This window comes from Peromyscus maniculatus, chromosome 12, assembly GCF_049852395.1.
Source record: "Peromyscus maniculatus bairdii isolate BWxNUB_F1_BW_parent chromosome 12, HU_Pman_BW_mat_3.1, whole genome shotgun sequence".
NCBI classification, from domain to species: domain Eukaryota; kingdom Metazoa; phylum Chordata; class Mammalia; order Rodentia; family Cricetidae; genus Peromyscus; species Peromyscus maniculatus.
This window is the reverse complement of record NC_134863.1, coordinates 23,544,042-23,562,909: the sequence shown is the minus strand read 5'-3', so window position 1 is coordinate 23,562,909 and position 18,868 is coordinate 23,544,042. Positions and strand designations below refer to the sequence as shown.

The 18,868-nt window shown below is 43.7% G+C and overlaps 1 protein-coding gene across 2 annotated transcripts in view; it reads right to left on the bottom strand.

The window, feature by feature from the left end:
* Window positions 1-12,118: 12,118 nt before the first annotated feature.
* Rnf168 (ring finger protein 168) overlaps window positions 12,119-18,868 on the bottom strand; it is a 28,679-nt gene continuing 21,929 nt past the window's right edge. For both annotated transcript variants that reach the window (XM_076548770.1, XM_076548769.1), the window contains 2 exons: window positions 14,253-15,674; window positions 12,119-14,043 (listed from right to left, as the gene is read on the bottom strand). In XM_076548770.1, coding sequence (XP_076404885.1) covers window positions 14,763-15,674 — 912 coding nt within the window. In that variant the 3' untranslated portion in view covers window positions 12,119-14,043; window positions 14,253-14,762. The remainder of the gene's footprint in view (window positions 14,044-14,252; window positions 15,675-18,868) is intronic.

Below are 18,868 nucleotides of genomic sequence, written 5' to 3'. Positions count from 1 at the left end.
AAAGATTCCTTTAAAACCTGGCACAGGCAGGCAGGTAGGTCTCTGTGAGTTCATAACATCACAGCCTGGTCTACAGAGTGAGTTCCAGGCCAGCCAAGGCTACGTAGTGAGACTGTATCAAGGGAAAAAAGATGTAGGGAAGGCAGGCAGAGAAGAAAGGAAAAAGGAATAAAATTGGGCTTTGAACCCAGACAAGAATAAGCTAACAAGATTGGGGGATGGAATACAGCAAATGCAAAAAGGAAGTCCAAAAATAAAAAAAAAAAAAAAAAAGATCTCTGTTATTGGGGTCAGGCTAGGGAGATGATTCCGTATAAAAGCGCGTGGCCCAGCCTGCCAGCCTGGGTTCAATCCCCTTGGCCAGTCTTTAGGTAGACCCAATGTTGCCACCCTCGGAAACAAATACTAGGACTTAGTGGAGGAGAAGCATTCACAAGGCCCTTGTGAATTTGGTTTGATCCCAGCACTTAGGGAAAAAAAAAAGGTGGAGTACACATTCCGTTACAGCATTCAGATGTGTTGTATCAGGAACGTCCATCTCAAGCCGGCTCAAACAGCAGGGACAGTGAGGGGAGAGTTCATGCCCAGCGCTGCAGGGCTTCAGCTCCAAGGCTAACTCTGCAGACGTGCCTGTCTGTGTGAGTGTTGTCCCAGGCTCATAGCCAGGTGGCTGCCTGCCGCACTTTGCAACCCCACATGGAGGTACCTCAGGCAGAAGAAGAAGTGCCATCTCTCCTGCTAACAAAGGGACCGTTTTCTAGAAGTCTCTTTGGAGGCTTTCCTTCAGAGTCCATTGGTTTGAACTGAGTTACAGCTCCCTTCCTGAGCCCGTCCCTAGGCCGGGGGTGGGAGAGAAACGTAACTGGTTTGGTATAGCATATGGCTTTGTGGAGGAAGGTGCTTTAAAGCACCAGAATGTGGTACTTGAAAAGGAGACAGGAGGAGGAGGGATTGATGTTAATTAGGCAACAAACAGACTCTTTTCCATTCATAAAACTTCCCTGTGAACATGATGAAATTCTCCTCCACTTCCCTTTTTTCTGGTTCTCCTTTTACCCAGAATCCTTCTGAGTAACAGTTTTCCAGGTTCTTTAATACCAGGAAAACAATCACTAGAAACTTCCACCTCTCAAAATGAAATTTAAACATTGATATTGTGCAGTTAAGAGCACTAGTTGCTCTTCTAGAAGACCCAGATTCAATTCCCAGCACCCATTGGGAGCTCACAGCAATCTGAAATACCAATACCAGAGGATCCAATACCTGGCCTCCTCAGGCACTGCATACAGGAGGTACACAGAAATAGGTAGAGGCAAAATACTCATACACATAAAAAATAAAAAAAAAGGTTAAAAATGTTTAAAATGATATTGTAAAAGTTGTCAGAATTACAGTCACTTCTTTTTTCAAGTGCTTTTTTTTGTTTTGTTTTGTGTGTGTGTGTGTGTTGTGTTTTTTTTGTCTTCGAGACAGGGTTTCTCTGTGTAGCTTTGCACCCTTCCTGGAACTCACTTTGGAGACCAGGCTGGCCTCAAACTCACAGAGATCCGCCTGGCTCTGCCTCCCGAGTGCTGGGATTAAAGGCGTGCGCCGCCGCCGCCGCCGCCGCCGCCGCCGCCGCCGCCGCCGCCGCCGCCGCCACCACCCGGCCTTACAGTCACTTTTGTCAAGCCTTCCTTCATAAGGAATAAACAAAGCTGAGAGATCATGAGGGAGAGAATCCCATTTGCATAGGCTGGAGAGCGAGAACTGTTCACAGAAGACTTCTGCAAACACAGCCGTACACAAAGGCCACTATACCTTCCAGCTGATACCCCAGTGCGGATGTTAGCCCAGCATCTGTCTGTTTAACCTCAGACCGAAGCCATCATACAATAGACACTTGTAGACAGTGATTATAGTCCCAGAATACTTCATGTAATCCTTTGCATTCCACCCTTATATATTCCTCTTGTCGCAAGCTTGGTGGCACAAATCCCGGGAAGTGAAATCCCAGGAAGCTGAGACAGGAGGATTACTAGTTCCATGTCAATTTGGAGTTATATACCAAGACCCTGATTCAAAAATAAAATTCTCCTTGCCTCACCCTTTTTGAATACAAGTGTGCTTTACTGTGACATGTATTTGTACATTGCAATGCTCTTCTAGCCCCAATTAAATATTAGTCTTTCAAGAATTAAAGCTACTATAGTGCCACATACAAGAACTTGTGTCTGTATGACCACAAGTCTTACTGCTCTGGAGGAGAATAGTGAGATATAGAATTATTGGTTTATATAGCCAGTTTATGTTTGATTTTATAAAACGTCAGAAAACATGGGGCTAGAGAGATGGCTTAGCCGTTAAGAGCAGTTCCTGCTTTTGCAGAGGACCTGGGTTTATTTCCCAGCACCCACATGGTTGGCCACAACCATCCATAACTCCAGTCCCAGGGGATCGATGCCCTCTTCTGACCTCTGAGGGCACCAGGCACTCATGTTATACACAAAAATATGTGCAGGCAAAACAGTCAAACACATCAAACAAAATCTTTAAAAATTTTTAAAGGACCCAGAAAACTTCCTTGTGGTTTTAACTTTCTGTTGGAGGGGGCTGGAGAGATGGCTCAGAGGTTAAGAGCACTGACTGCTCTTCCAGAGGTCCTGAGTTCAATTCCCAGCAACCACATGGTGGCTCACAACCATCTGTAATGAGATCTGGTGTCCTCTTCTGACCTGTAGTCATACATGCTGTATACAAAATAAATAAATAAATCTTAAAAAAAAAAAAGTTTCTGTTGGAGAAGGCTAATTGGCAGTCGTCATTTTAACCAACCGATAGAACTTAACATTACTAACATTAGAACAGTTTAGCCTGGCATTGTGGTGCAAGCTGTGGTCCCAGGTACTCTGGAGGCTTAGGCACACCCCTGGCAAAAGCCTATATTAAGATAGTTTTGCAACCGGGTGGTGGGTGGTGGCGCATGCCTTTAATCCCAGCAATCGGGAGGCAGAGCCAGGTGGATCTCTGTGAGTTGGAGGCCAGCCTGGTCTACAGAGCAAGATCCAGGACAGGCATCAAAACTACACAGAGAAACCCTGTCTCGAAGAAAAAAAAAAAGATAGTTTTGCTGTTTTTTTAAAGATAGCTATGGATTGTTTTCCTCACATGAGCAAGACCCTCGTTCAATCCCTAATAGCACACATTCAGAAAAAGAAAAGACAATATTTTGTATTCCTAATGGAATGTGTTAGGAAGTGCCAAGTAGCACCCATGACATATTCTTGGCAAAACTGTTACCAGTTAAACTTATGAGTTCTACTTTTTAGACTAGAAAAAATTACAGGAAGATACAGGACGAGTTAAAAGATGCTAGAGGAACCCCTCTGGACAATCCGAAAGATTGGCAGTCACAAGACAGCCGCCCTGGTCACTTAAAACGGTCTGTGCTGAGTGTGGTGACATGTCTGTGAGCCTAGACACAGAGACCCACGCAAGAGGATGGAGAGTGGCTTGGGGTCCTTAGCCGAGTGACTCTCCCAACAGAAGAGCTTTGCAGAAGCCGCAGCTGCATCGTGGTGAGGTGATAGCGCATTAAAGACTCCATTAGCTCCGATCGTGGAAGCCCTCCAGGAGAGAGGGAAGGACGTGGCTCCGGAGAAGAAAGAAAATCACGAAACAGAGGTAGAGGGACACGGGCTAAAGAAGAGGTCAAAGTCAAGAGCAGCCTCAGGGCTTCACACCTGGGGAGGGGGGACAGGGATGCACCGGCTAGTCTCACATCAACTTGACACAAACTAGAGTTATCGGAAAGGAGGGAACCTCAATTGAGAAAATGCCTCCATAAGATCTGGCTGTAGCCCATTCTCTTAATTAGTGATTGATGCAGGAAGGCCCAGCCCATTGTGGGTGGTTCCACCCCTGGGCTGGTGGTCCTGGGTTCTATAAGAAAGGAGTCTGAGCAAGCCATGAGGAGCAAGCCAGTAAGCAGCACCCCTCCATGACCTCTGTGTCAGCTCCTGCCTCCAGGTTCCTGCCCTGTGTGAGTTCCTGTTCTGACTTCTTTTGATGATGAACAGTAATATGGAAGTGTAAGCCAAATAAACCCTTTCATCCCCAACTTGCTTTTTGGTTATGGTGTTTCACTGCAGCAGTAGAAACCCTAAGATAGGTGCAAGACAGGTGAGTTCAAGTTGTAAAATTAAGTATAACTCTTAACCTACAAAGTCATATACTAATAAGTATAACTTTACTTTTCTGTAATCCAGTTTTTATTACAAGGTGTTATAAAACCATGGATGGAGTAGGATGGTGAATAATCACCTATATTATTATTATTATTAATTAACTTTACCATCAAAATATTTTATTCTCAGGCTGACAAGATGGCTCAGTGGGTGAAGGCATTTGCTGCCATGCATGCCTGGTGACAGAATTTGATCCCTGAACCCATATGGTGGAAGGAGAGAACCACTTTCCACAAGTCCCCTGATCTCCATACACCTGCTGTGGTATGTGTGAGTGCGTACACATAACAAGGCAACTTGTGGAAGAGTTTACTGGAGGCTTACAGTTTCAGAGGATGAGTCCGTGACCATCATGGAGTATGGCAGCAGGCATGGTGCTGAAGCAGCAGCTGGAACTTACATCCTGAGACAGAACCACCAGGCAGAGGAGCGGGCAAGGGCGCGGGCGTGAGTCAGCTGGGAATGGTTTGGGCTTTTGAAACCTCACAGCCCACCCCTAGTGATACCCCTCCTCCAAGGCTACACTTCCTAATCCTTCCCAAACAGTTACACCAACTGTGGACCAAGCTTTCAAATATACAGGCCTGTGGAGGCCATTCTCATTCAAACTGCCGTAAATATTTAAATGATGATTTTTTTTTTTAAAGTATTTATTCCCATGGATAGCAATAGGGTGTTTTTTGTTTGTTTGTTTGTTTGTTTGTTTGTTTGTTTTTTCGAGACAGGGTTTCTCTGTGTAGCTTTGCACCTTTCCTGGAACTCACTCTGTAGCCCAGGCTGGCCTCGAACTCACAGAGATCCACCTGGCTCTGCCTCCCAAGTGCTGGGATTAAAGGCGTGCGCCACCACCGCCCGGCGCAATAGGGTGTTTTATTGCGAAGCCCTCAGTAAACAGTTAAATGTCCCCTTTTCCTAAGCCAGTTGCCACCTCCAGCAGGCCAAGGACAGAACAGATGAGTTGTGAGGGAGGGAGAATGGTTTTGTGGGACTCTGGGGACAGATGAGACCCCGGGCACTAACGTCAGAGATGGCTGTTCTTGTTCTAACAAGTTCATTTGCAGTGCGGTAACGGTGGAGTCACTAAGTACCACAGCTTTTGTAAGTGCTGGGTACTGATGACACCATTATCTCATCTGGGTGTATCTGGATCTCTACTGAAGGCAGGCCCTTCTGTTTGAGGGTCACGACAGGAAGTTTCCTGAGCTTTGGCCGCAGGGCCAAGCCCAGCTTAGCATACATGAGCTCCAGTGGGGGGCAGGCTTGCTATCAGCCACTCGATTAGATAGTTGTTTTCATACTTGTATCTCCTCAGGAACCAGAACCCCTAAGGGAGACTTGCAGTTAATTTCCCCCAGAGAACTTAAATGTGTACATCTGCACACAGACACAGGAGCCGTCTAATGACAGACTCCAAGTAACCACCGACTTCCTCCCTATGTTGTGGTGATGTGTTGGTCACCATCTTCTCTGGAAATCATCCCCTGTCCCCTGCCACAGGGCTCATAACCTAGCAGGATCTGGTTTCCTAAGCATTTCCGGGGAAGAGGCAGAAGTCAGGGAGAAAGGTGCCACTTGGCTTCTAGATGACAGATTAAAGGTGTGCACCAGGCCAGTAGGGTCTATATGGTTCCAGGCCAGCAAGGCTATATAGTGGCACCTTGTCTCAAAACCAAACCAAAACAAAAAAACTTGTCTGAACTTGGTAGCTCATGCCTTTAATCCTAACACTCAGGAAGCAGAAGTGAACAGATCTGAGTTCAAGACCAGCTTCATTACCAGCCAGGGCTACAAAGTGAGAACCTACCTCAGAACACATACACACACACACACACACACACACACACACACACACACACACAGTGGCTTTAGTATTAGAGAGTTACTTCTCTTACTTAATATCAAAAGGTAGGCAGAGATGGACTTGTTCAGTGAAGTCAGAACTGATCTCTTTTCCTTTTGCACGTTTCCAAGACAGCTTTTGTAGCTTCAGCTATTTCAACAAGCATCTATCCCACGACTTAAAAGGTTTAAGGCAGGAAAAAAGTGGGAAAGGGCAAGGTAAAGTATTATTAGAGTCCCCCATCAGATTTCTGCACTTTCCCATTGACTATGATTATGTTAGAGGACATGATTACAAAGCAAATTTCTCCGTTTTGAGAAGTCCCTCCCTGTAATGATAAGACCTGGATAAAGGTTAGTGTATCCGTCACCGCTACAGTGCTATGACCAAAGTACCTGAGCAATGAAAGGAGTCATGGTTTGTCTCACAGTCTGTCATTGCTCCCCTAGTCCCCAAAGGTTCATGACTCTCCGTCTTAGTTACTGTTTTATTACTGTGAAGTTACACCATGACCAAGGCAACTCTCATAAAGCAAAGTATTACATTGTGTTATTGTGGGGCTAGAAAGGTGGTTCAGCAGTGAAGGGCACTGATTGCTTTCCCAAAGGACCCAGGTTCAAATCCCAGCACCCACATGGCAGCTAATAACTGTAACTACAAGACCTGTCATCTAACTGTGGTGTCCATTAGCATACCAAAGTGCATGCTTGGCTTCCAGGCTTACTCAGTAACTGTAGATCTGCCCAGCACTTCCCCCCCTCCCCCCAAAACCTCTTCAGCCTAGGGGCTTTCCTTCCCTCCCCCCAGCTTCTCTTTCGTATATAAACCTGCTCTTTTGGCAGCCATGTGCTCTTTTGGTTCTCTTTGCCTCCCCCCACTTCTCTCTCCTCTTCCTCTCCCTCCCCTTCTCTCATGGCCCTGTTCAGTCTGGACTCCTCCAGATGCCTCTGGCTGTCCTCTCCTCGTATCTACAGTAAAATCCTTCTCCTCAGCCACACCTTGGAGCGGTCATGTCCTAATTTTCATTCAGTTCTCAGAGTGTATTCAATGAACCAAGCTGTCATTGATTGATTAGCTAGGTCTATAACCTGTTCTTGTTACCATGGATATAGACCGAAAAATCAATGTTTTCCTAGGAGCATGGGGAGTCTTACTCTCCTGGGGAAATTTTTTGTAACTCACTACAGAGAAAAAGTCAATTTTCCAAGTGTATAAATAATTCTCTGGAAATTGAGAAAAAAAAGACCAACATCTCAACAAAAAGAACTCAAACAGAAAAATAAATACAAACGGTCCAGAACGTTGAAAGAAAAACTAACTTTATTCTGGAGCATTGGTAGCCCAGTGGTAGTTAGCTGAATTAATGAATAAAGCCCTGGGTTCATCCTCAGCACTAACACAGAAGCACCTCAACCTCTTTGTTGTTCTGAAATTGACCTTGTGCAGTGTCTATATTATACAGTCTCGTGTAAACTGTGCAATATCTCATGTATATCATGCAGCATCTCACGTATATCATAGTGTCTCGTGTAAACTGTGTAGTGTCTTGTGTATATTGTAGTGTATGTATAATGTGCATTCACTCATGTATATGTGCATAGGTGTGACGTCAGAGGACAGCTTCCAGGAATTGATTCTCTCCTTCTATCTTGTGGGTCCCAGAGATCAAATTCATCAGGCAAACCACTTTACCCATTGAGACATCTCAAAGGCTCTCAACTTTTGTATTAATGCTTTTATTTAACAATCATGTGCAAGGTCCTGAAGAAAAGCACAAACCACAGCCATGAAATTAAGGTACAACGCTGGGCAGTGGTGGCGCACACCTTTAATCCCAGCACTCAGGAGGCAGAGGCAGTCGGATCTCTGAGTTCGAGGCCAGCCTGGTCTGCAGAGTGAGTTCCAGGACAGCAAGGACTAAACAGAGAAACCCTGTGTTGAAAACCAAAACCAAAACCAAAAACAGAATTTAAGGTACAATATCAAAGGACAAGTTAATGCATATGCCACCAAATTTTAAAAATATGTGTTTATGCCCAGGAGGTCTCAATCCTTCAGAGAACCACAGGCAGCTGGGGGATGCTGAGAGCCAATCGTCTCCCCAAGGAAGAGCACACCAATTGGTTATCCAATACCAAATGGTCAACCCTGAAAAATTCAAATAACACTATATAGACTGCATAGGTTGTATTTAGGAATATGTACGTATATACATAGATGTATATATGTAAGAACAATTAATGAAGAAAGAGGCCATGAACTTGAGGAGTGCAAGGAGGAGTATATGGAATGATTTAGAGCAGTGGTTCTAATCTTCCTAGTGCTGTGACCCTTAATACAGTTCCTCATGTGTGGTGACCCCGGCCATAAAATTATTTTCGTTGCTACTCGTAACTGTAATTTTGCTACTGTTATGAATTGTAATATAAATATCTGATACTTGGATGGTCTTAGTCAATGTTAGATTCAAAATTAAGCCCCACCTGCCCAAGGACCCGGTAACTTCCTGAGATTCTAGGAATTGTAGTTCTTGGAAACTGACAGCAAAGCCTCATGGGAAAGTATGGTGGCCTGTGGGTTTTGCCCATATTATTAAGCTCCACCAACAGTGTCTTGGGACCACTTACCTGGAAAGTTTCCAGTTGATGATCCTGGCCATATTCCATCTTGGTCAGTATTTAGTATCTTTAACAAAAGCTTGCTTAAATTCAGCCAAAATGGTCGAACTGTTTTTTTTCTGGCGTATTTCAGGATTAATAGTCAACCCCTGTGAAACGGGACATTCAACCCTAGAAGGGTCTCAACCCACAGGTTGAGAACTATTGATTTTTAGATTTCTAAAAACAAAGCCTGCTAAGCACTCACCCGTGGTGGGAAGCAAGCTGTCTGCTTCTAAGCTGTGCGGGTGACCTGATGGCAGTGCCTCTTGCTAATTGTTACTCATAGTCTAGCCTTATTCTCTATAATTCAGGTTTACCCTCGAGAGTTCCTTCACTAGGCTCCATTTCCACTGGTTCATGTGCCCTCCTTTCAAGAGAGACATCTGATCTTGTCCAGGAGCCCGACTCTGTTATTTCTAGGGTGTATCCTGCTAGCAGTACTGGGAATGTAATGATTATGTCTAAGGGCTTAATTTTATAAGGAGGCAATTTCAAAGAGGAATTCTTGGCACCCTCGTGAGTGAGGAACTGTACAGGCTTGAGGGACTTGTAAGGACTCAGTTAACAGCCTGAGTATGGAGTGGGGCACACCCCTTATCCTTTTGAATCAGCAACTCTAGTCATGGTCAACCTGAACACTCGGGCCTTTTGTGTCCTACCTAACATCCTCAGTTAGGCTTCGATTGCTTCCGTGTTCTCCTGTAGGGTAAAAAGTCGGAGCTCACTTCCAGGTTCTGAAAACCCACCAATCCCCGGGGCTCACCCCAAGCTCAGGACTGGAAATCACACCAATTCCCACCCTTGAAAATCCTGCCCCCCAGAAAGCCTGTATAAGCCTGTCTCCTGCTCAGTTAGCTCCCTGCTGCCGCTGCTTGCCCCAGCAGAGGCAGCCACCTCTTGTGTCTCCCAATAGAGCTCTTGTCCACGTGAGCATGTGGCTCTAGCAGGCCTTGTTTGCCCTTCTCCCATGCCCTCTGCCTTGCTATAAAAACCATTAGATTACACCTCTAACGCTGGCCATCAAGGTCTCGTCCCATATTTGCCCACTTCCTCCTCCTGAGGCTGACTACCAAGGCCCAGCAACCAAAAGCCCCATTTGGTTCACCTAATATGCCCAATCAAAATATACCACATCCTATAGGGTCCTTGTGTAAGAATGGACTAGGATGCGGTGATAGATTTTCTCACCTTCAAAGTTACACCTGCAAGGTCATTTGCTGCTGTTTTCTGAGTTAGAAAGCAGCCACTTTAATTTTTCTTCCTCACTTAATAAAGGATCTCTCTTCGAAAACAGGTGCTTGTTTATGGTTTGTGCCTAATCCAAAGACCCAGGAGAGAACCTCTGCTGTGTGTGTGTGTGTGTGTGGGGTCTCCTTCAGTTGTGCAGAGTGACTTTGTGATATTCCTTGGCTCCAGACTGCCAGAATACTTTTCCCCTCAGAGCTATAACACACCTTCACTTCATGATCACCTGGATAGCTAGTCTCCATATTCAATACCCACTGTTGAAATGATCCTTGTGGGTTCACTTTCTTTGACTTCTTTTAGAAGTGTGTCTTGCCAGCATGTGTCTCTGTGCATCAAATGTGTGGCTGGTGCCCAAGAAGGCCAGAAGAGTTACAGATAATTGTGAGCCAACATGTGGGGGCTGAAAATTGAACCCAGGTCCTCTGGAAGAGCAGCCAGTTGCTCTTAGCTGCTGAGCCATCTCTCCGGCCCTGCTTTTATTTGCTTCTTTGAAACAGGGTCTTCACTTTGTAGCACTATGGAGACAAGGACGACCTGGAACTCAGAACTACCTACGTCTGCCTTCAGAATGCTGGAGTTAAATGCATGAGCCACTACATCTAGCTACATCAAAATGTTTTTTCTTGTAGACCTCTGTTGTAGGTTGTTTTGTTAACCAGCGAGCTTTCTGAGGCTATCTGCTGCATGGGTGAGCAGAGGTTGCTTACAGGCCCATGGTGACAAGACAGCTGTTGAATTCCCGAAAAGCCCACTCCAGAATGGGTACCACTCACCAAAGCTGCATCCAAGGAACTCCCTATGCAACTTGCAGGAGTTTCATGAAGAATCTTCTCTTCTAGCAGTTGTTACTGTTTATATGACCCTGGGGAGGTTGTTCAGTTTATTTTTGAGACAGTCTAAAGAGAACCCAGGGCAGAGCAGCTCTAAATCTCAGATTGGCTTCGAAGTCCCTGTGTACCTGAGGGGTCCTGATCCTCCTGCCCATTCAAAGTGGTGGGATAGTCGTCCCACACACACTCTCTCCCCACCCCACCCACTGTGCGTGTCACTGAGTATTGAACCTAAGCCCTTGGGGCTGTCAGGAAAGTATTCAACTTGTTCTATTTCAAGTCTCTTTATTATTTATTTATTTGGAGGGGGTGGTTTGAAACATGGTTTCTGGATGTAGCTCTGGCTGCCCTAGAGCTGTAGATAGACTGGCCTTAAACTCAAGAGATCCACCTGCCTCTGCCTCCTGAGTGCTGAGATTACCATTTTTGATCCGGCTGTTCTTTGTTCACAACAGGCTTGTAGGTCTGCCACTATCCTATCTGGAAAGCCTAAATTTTGTTCCAGTGATTTAAAAAATACATCAAAACAAAACAATCCAAAAAAATTTCAATGCTCCATTTCTTCCTTGCTGAAAAAATTCCTAATTTGAAACTCTTAAAACTAGCTGTAGGTCGGGTGGTAGTGGAGCACACCTGTAATCCCAGCACTCAGGAGGCAGAGGCAGGTGGATCTCTGTGAGTTAGAGGCCAGCCTGGTGTACAGAGCTAGTCCAGGACAGGCTCCAAAGCTACACAGAGAAACCCTGTCTCGAAAAACCAAAAACAAAACAAAACGAAACAAAAAAACCTCGCTGTTTGTGGTGGCTTGTGCTGTTACACATACACTGAGAAGGCAGAACTATGAGGATCACAAGTTCAAGGCCAGATTATTCCTCACAGTTAAGAGAGTAGCAGGGGTCTAGGAACAGGAACAAAATATACTACACACATATATGAGAATGGCATACGTCTTACACCCATTACCCATTATGTATATTCTAACACAAAATTAAAATGCTAAACATGACAAAAAGCAGCCACATGGAGTAGTACAAACTTGAGCTTTATAAACACCATGGAGTATTTTAAAAACATTTAATGTTACTTTGACTATTTTCAGCATGATTCAGAATTTCAAAGTATTAAAGATGTCTCTTTGAGAAACTTCGTTGTGCCCTTTCTTCTCTTAATCCTCCTGCTTAAAATCTTAATTAAAAAAGCCTTGTAGGACAAGCAAGATGGCTTAGTAGTCCAGTCTCTGTTGCTTGGATTCTAATGGCTCCCTCTAGGGAGGGGGGTGAGAAGGCGCAGCGTCAATAACACAGACACCAGGAGTCCACTGAAGGGAATAACAAACTCATTTATTCAATAACAGGGAAGGCCTTATATACTGTCCTCCCAGCACCCAGTCTGTGTGGTCATCCCACATTGACTGGGCACAATCAGGAACTCTGACACTGATCAGGAACCAACAGTGACTGTTGCTAGGCCCTCAGGCAAACTCAGCATGACCAGGAATCCTGACAGCTCCTGTTGCTAGGCCCTCAGGCAGACTCCAGGTTGGCTCATATGGAGTACATTATATGCATGCTTTGGCAATTGGTCTGAGCCAATTTCCTCGACCCTATGGGCCTGTCCTACTACAAGTTTCCAGAAACTTCATACTAAGAACCAACTCTTCCAAGTTGCCCTCTGACCTCCACAAGCATGCTGCAGCACACTGCTGCCAGCCTTCACAATAAATGAATGCAAAATAATTTTTTTTTTTTTTGTATGTAGCTCTTGCTGTCCTGTAACTATGTAGACCAGGCTGGCCTCAAACTCAAAGAGATCTGACTGCCTCTGTCTCCCACGTGCTCAGATTAAAAGCGTGTGCCACTATGCCCAGCAACTTTGTTCTTAAGTTTTATTGGAGTTTTGTTATAATGCATAACGTCTAATTTTTATGTAGCCAAGTTTTGTTTTGGCTTTTGAGATAGAGCTTCACTTGGGCTGGGAATGTAGCTCAGTGAGAGAATGCTTACTTAGCATGAGTGAGGCTGTGGGTTTCCTCTCTAGTACCACAAACAGGGTCTTAATATGCAGCCCAGCTTGGCCACTATATCAAAATCCTCCTTAGCCTCGATAGGATTGGCATGTATCACCATGCCTGGTTGTAACCTTTTTTTTTTTTTCTACTAAAGTGTAGTAAAATAAACATGAGAGCCAATTATTTACTAATCATTCTTTTAATTAATTAATTATATATGTTTTAGAACTCACAGAGATGCCCCTGCCTCTGCCTCCCAAGTACTGGAATTAGTTAGGCATGTACCACCATGCCCGGCCTCTTTTTAATTTTATTTTAAACATCTGCACAGCTTTAATATTTTGAGAAAATTAAATGTTTCCCATAAAAATGAGGAAAAAAACAGTTCACTAATGACCAATAAGAAAATGTAACACTCTTTAACACACAGGTATAAACAGTAGGAATAACAGAAAGGCTAAAAGAGAAACTACAAATTTCAAAACCAACTCCAGTCAAGATGAGGTCCCCATGGACAAGCAGGTAGAGAAGTCAAGTATATAAACTCTAACATACCACTTCATGGCCTGTTTTTCTTCTTCCCTTTGGTCATGAACTATCCCAGAAAGATTCACTGTGATAACTTTTAATTTCGAGTTCAACACTTAAAGCATTAAGGTAAATTGCTCTTAGAAAAAAATTATATCAAGATAAACATAAAAACAATCTCAAAAATGGAAGAAAAAGCTCAGGCCAAACATTGCACTAGGACAGTTCATTATATTAACAATAAATGGATGCCAGGACACCAGAAGAAATACTATTGGATCTATGATTTGCTAAAAGTTGTTTGTCTTAATGAAAGGAAAGATAGTAGTACAAGTTCAATTTCACAAGATAAAGTCAGTTTCCTTTGGATTTACCTTTCAGGGCAAGCATGGGCAAACACCACACACCACTTCCTATCTCTGTGCAAAAAAACAAATAAAAGTCTGAGCCAGTAAGCGATAAGGACGGGAATGCACGGTCCTGCAGTAAAGTCCTTTTTCTAGAAGAGATCAGTAAAAATATCACAATATTTACAAAGATACCACAGTGTGAAAAGCTGTAAACCTAAAATATTGTCACTTAACAAAGAAGGGATGAAAGAGAATGTTCTGCCACAAGAAATTCAGTGCCCACTCTGGACCCAGTTTCTGATACAGTTCCTGTGACCTCTAACTGCCAGCCCACCACTCAGCCCTATCCCACTCTTTTTTTTTTTTTTTTTTTTTTTTTTTTTTTTTTTTTTTTTTTTTTTTTTTGGTTTTTCGAGACAGGGTTTCTCTGTGTAGCTTTGCGCCTTTCCTGGAACTCACTTGGTAGCCCAGGCTGGCCTCGAACTCACAAAGATCCGCCTGCCTCTGCCTCCCGAGTGCTGGGATTAAAGGCGTGCGCCACCAACGCCCGGCCCTATCCCACTCTTAAACCCTTTTGTGCTATCAACCTAGCAGCCTTTAGTCAACTAGTTGATGTAGATCCTAACCCATCTTAAATCAAAGGAAAGGCTGGGATGCTTAGATTAAAGCAGGTCTGGGAATGAACTACTTAGTGTTATGGAAGCCACCCATGTGGATTCCTTACCCATTCAAAACAAAAGAAAGGCCATAAAACTTGGGAGTTTTGGAAAGGGAATGGTACCTGAAGATGTCCTGACCAAGGCATTTTTATAGCTATAACTGTAAAGATGGTCACAATTAGAACATAGCAGTTGACAACGGAAACAATTAAGGACCTTTCCTTATCACTGACTTTTGTAGAAACATATTTGTAGATTCTTCCTGTGTAACCATACCTTAAAAAAAGGAGAGTAAGTGTGCTTGCTGAGCGGAAATAATGGCACATCTTAAGATTTTATGACTGAAAAGAGCTAGCTTTACAATACAGCTTTACTAATTACAGAACACTCTCTTTACTCATGCTTTGCTTGGTTTATCTCTGAAACATCTGAATAATACTTTTCTGTGAATTACTAGGCTGCTGGGAATAAATGCTCTTGGATGCATTACTACAATCATCTTTAGCTGGACCTGGCATCTTTCTTCCATTAACTGAATCCTTCCAAGTGCTTTTAAAGGGTTGCCAATATTCATCTTTTGTGCTCCTCTGAGATTTCGAACGCTCTGAATTAGTCTGCTTTCCGGAGTTCCTATCTCTGGAATTCTTCCTCTGTTTATTCAGCAGCCTGTCTGGGGGCGAAGATGTGCGCAACTGGTACTGATCTGGGGACCCTTTCTGTCGGTTTAGCATCATTTGCTCTTTATCCACCTCCTTCTGAAGTTGCAATGCTAACAACCGGTCCTGTTCTTCTTGCTTATGTCTCTCAAAAAGCATACGTTCCAAATCTATCAGTTTTTGTGTAAAATTCCCTTCTGATTCTTCTTGATCTGAGGATTTGAGGAAAACTTTCCTCCTTTTTGCAGAAAAGCATGGATCCATGACTGCTTCCAACACAGATTCTTGGTTTTCTCTCTCAGAAATCTCTTTTCCAAGTACTAGATGATACACTCTACTTTCTGGAACTCTGTTACCACCAATGCACTCTTCATTTTCTATTTTACCAGAAGGATTAACTGTAGCTTCGTTAGAGTAGGAAACTTTGGCTTTAGGTCCCTCATGATTTGCAACACTTAAATCATCAGGATTGGTTGACAGTGTTTCAACTGTTCCTTCAAGGCACTGTTCGGCATCCCTGGCAAATAACCATGGCACAGGTGATTCTCTCAAAGACTCTGAACCTTGTTCTTGAGTTTCTAGGCATATCTGCGGAGAAAGTGTTGGCATATCTTCTTCAATTTCTGTGTCTTGCCACACAGGGCTCTTTGGGTCACTACTGTCAGTTTCCTGTAGAGAACAAAATTACTGACTATATAAAAGGAAAACATTATATAAGCCACCTGATACACTGACACCAGAGGTGAACAGTCACTATACACTATCACATAGTACTAATAAGTGTGTTCCCATCACCTCTGCTCCCCTTTCCTTCACATAGTACTAATAAGTGTGTTCCCATCACCTCTGCCCCCCTTTCCTTCACATAGTACTAATAAGTGTGTTCCCATCACCTCTGCCCGCCCTTTCCTTCACATAGTACTAATAAGTGTGTTCCCATCACCTCTGCTCCCCTTTCCTTCACATAGTACTAATAAGTGTGTTCCCATCACCTCTGCCCCCCTTTCCTTCACATAGTACTAATAAGTGTGTTCCCATCACCTCTGCCCCCCTTTCCTTCACATAGTACTAATAAGTGTGTTCCATCACCTCTGCCCCCACTTTCCTTCACATAGTACTAATAAGTGTGTTCCCATCACCTCTGCTCCCCTTTCCTTCACATAGTACTAATAAGTGTGTTCCCATCACCTCTGCCCCCCTTTCCTTCACATAGTACTAATAAGTGTGTTCCCATCACCTCTGCCCCCCTTTCCTTCACATAGTACTAATAAGTGTGTTCCATCACCTCTGCCCGCCCTTTCCTTCACGTAGTACTAATAAGTGTGTTCCCATCACCTCTGCTCCCCCATCTTTCCTTCTCTTTTCTTTCTTGATGGGAACAATGATCACAACCTATGTCTACCATAATTCTTTCTTAATCCTATTTTTACCTGGTGTGCCAATTAAGATTAGGACAATTAATTTCACTGCCATGAAAACCTACTGTAAGCTCCACAACTATATTTAACATATGGCCAATAGCTGGCCTCAGGATTTGGACTCTTTCATCTTATAAACTTCAAGTCCAGGATGTTTTGACCTTTACAGATCTTCTCTAACATTTTAAAGATTTTATTATTAATTATGTGTATACGTGTGTGTGGGAGGGACAGGCGACATATGGACATGAGTGCAAATGTCCACAGAGTCCAGAGAAGACACTGAATCCCTGCAGCTGGAGTTACAGTCAGTTGATGGAAATGTTGGGAACTAACTGAGCCATCTCTCCAGCCCTTCTTTGGTACAATCTGATCTGAAACTCTAGGACAAGAGATTCTGCCCCCTAAGTCTTCCAAGTGCTATGACTACAGGCATATGGCACTGTGCTTCAAGGCCTTTGGTTTGGTTTTGGTGTTGCTGGGAAAAAACTTGGGACCTTGCTACATGCTAGGCTAGTGCTCTACTACTGACAGCCGTAAGTTTTGTTTTTTTGAGGCAGGGTTTCTCTGTCTAACAGCTCTGGCTGTCCTGGAACTGGCTTTGTAGACTGTGCTGGCCTTGAACTTACAGAAATCCTCCTGCCTCTGCCTCCTGAGTGCTGGGATTAAATACGTGCATCACCACCGCTCAGCCAGAAAGTATTTGTAAATGTAAAACTTGAGATAACATGGTCTTACAACAGGAATTGTAACAAGATTATTATAATATTTAAAAAACAAAAGTGTGAGCTGGGAGTAGTGTTACATGCCTTTAATCCCAGGAAGTGGGAGGCAGAGATAGGTGGATCTCTGTGAGTTCGAGGCTAGCCTGGTCTACATAGTGAGTTCTAGGACAGCCAGAGTAAGACCTTGCCTAAAAACAAACAAACCCAAAGCAAAAAACAAATGTGTAAGAGTTGGGGATGTAGATCAATTGGCAAAAAGATTGTCTAGCATGTAAGAAATCCTGGATTCAAACCCTAGCACCATGTAACACCAGGCATGGTGGTGTATATTCAAAAATCCAACACATAGGAGATGGAAACAAAAAGATCAGTAGTTCAAGGTCATCCTTGGCTACATAGCAAGTTGAAATCTAGCCTAGGCTACATGAGATCCAGTTTTGTTTTGTTTTTAATCCACAGAAGATATTTATTGATAAACTAAGATACAGTAGCAACATGAATCATTTGTATCTCAAAGAAGAGATGATTATTAAAAAGTGTATATAAAGTATAAGACTTGTTTCCCTTCCTTTCCCCTTCCCTCCCTTGGTTCTGGGGATCAAATCTGGCCTGTCTTTATGTGCACACTGTACTACTGATGTACTTGCAGCCCCATTCTGTTTCTCAGGCTCCTGGCAGGCATACAGATTCATTTTAATATCCTTATGAACAAGTCTGTTTGAGACAAGGTCTCATGTAGCCCAGGCTGGCCTCAAACATAAGATCCTCCTGCCTCAGTCTTCCAAGCACTGGCATATGCCACCACTCCTAGCCAACACTTGTATTTCCTCTAACGACACAGTCACAAATACCATCACCAGCACCATGGTTTGTTTCCTATACTAAACATGAAAAGAAACACTAAATTAGAGATTAGAAAACAATACACATTCTTTTACTTAGCCCTTAGGTAAAAAACTTAATTTGCAAGCCTGCAGAGATAAGTCAATAGTTAAGAAAACTGGCTAAACAAACAGCCAGAGGACTGAAATTCAACTTCCAACACTCACATGAGAGCTCATAGCTCCCTATAACTCCAGTTCCAGAGGATCTGTTGCCCTCTTCTGGCCTCAACAGGCACCAAGTACACAGACATACTTGGAGGCAAAACATACAAATTCCTTAAAATTTATTTATTTATTTAGGCAAGGGTTTTACTCTGTGTAGTCCTGGCTGTCCTGGAACTTGCTCTGTAGACCAGGCTGGCCTCAAACTCAGAGAGATCTGCCTGGCTCTGCCTCCCAAGTGCTAGGATTAAAGGCGTGCACCACCACCACCTGACAAAATAAACACATTTTTAAAAAAAGCCAAAGCTTGAAGTGACTTATAACTCTGACTAGGTTTGTCCCTTACCAATACCCCTGAGAGCTGTACATTAGGGATGTTACCGGAAATAATTGGCTTCTTTGGAAACAAGAGTCTTACTATGCAGTCCAGAGTAGCATGGACTTGCAATGGAGTCCAATTCACAGTCTTCTGGGCACAGCCTCCATCTTCCTATGTGGAAGGATTATAGGTCCGCAGCACCCTGCCCAGAAGCCACTCGGACATGGAGTTTGAGTGCCAGCACGGTGTTGCTTGGTATTACTTTTAGGCCACTGCGGAGGATCTCAGTGGTGAGGACCCCCTCCTAACATGGACTTCCCATCTTAACGTCTTCTAGGTACACTGGTGCAGATAT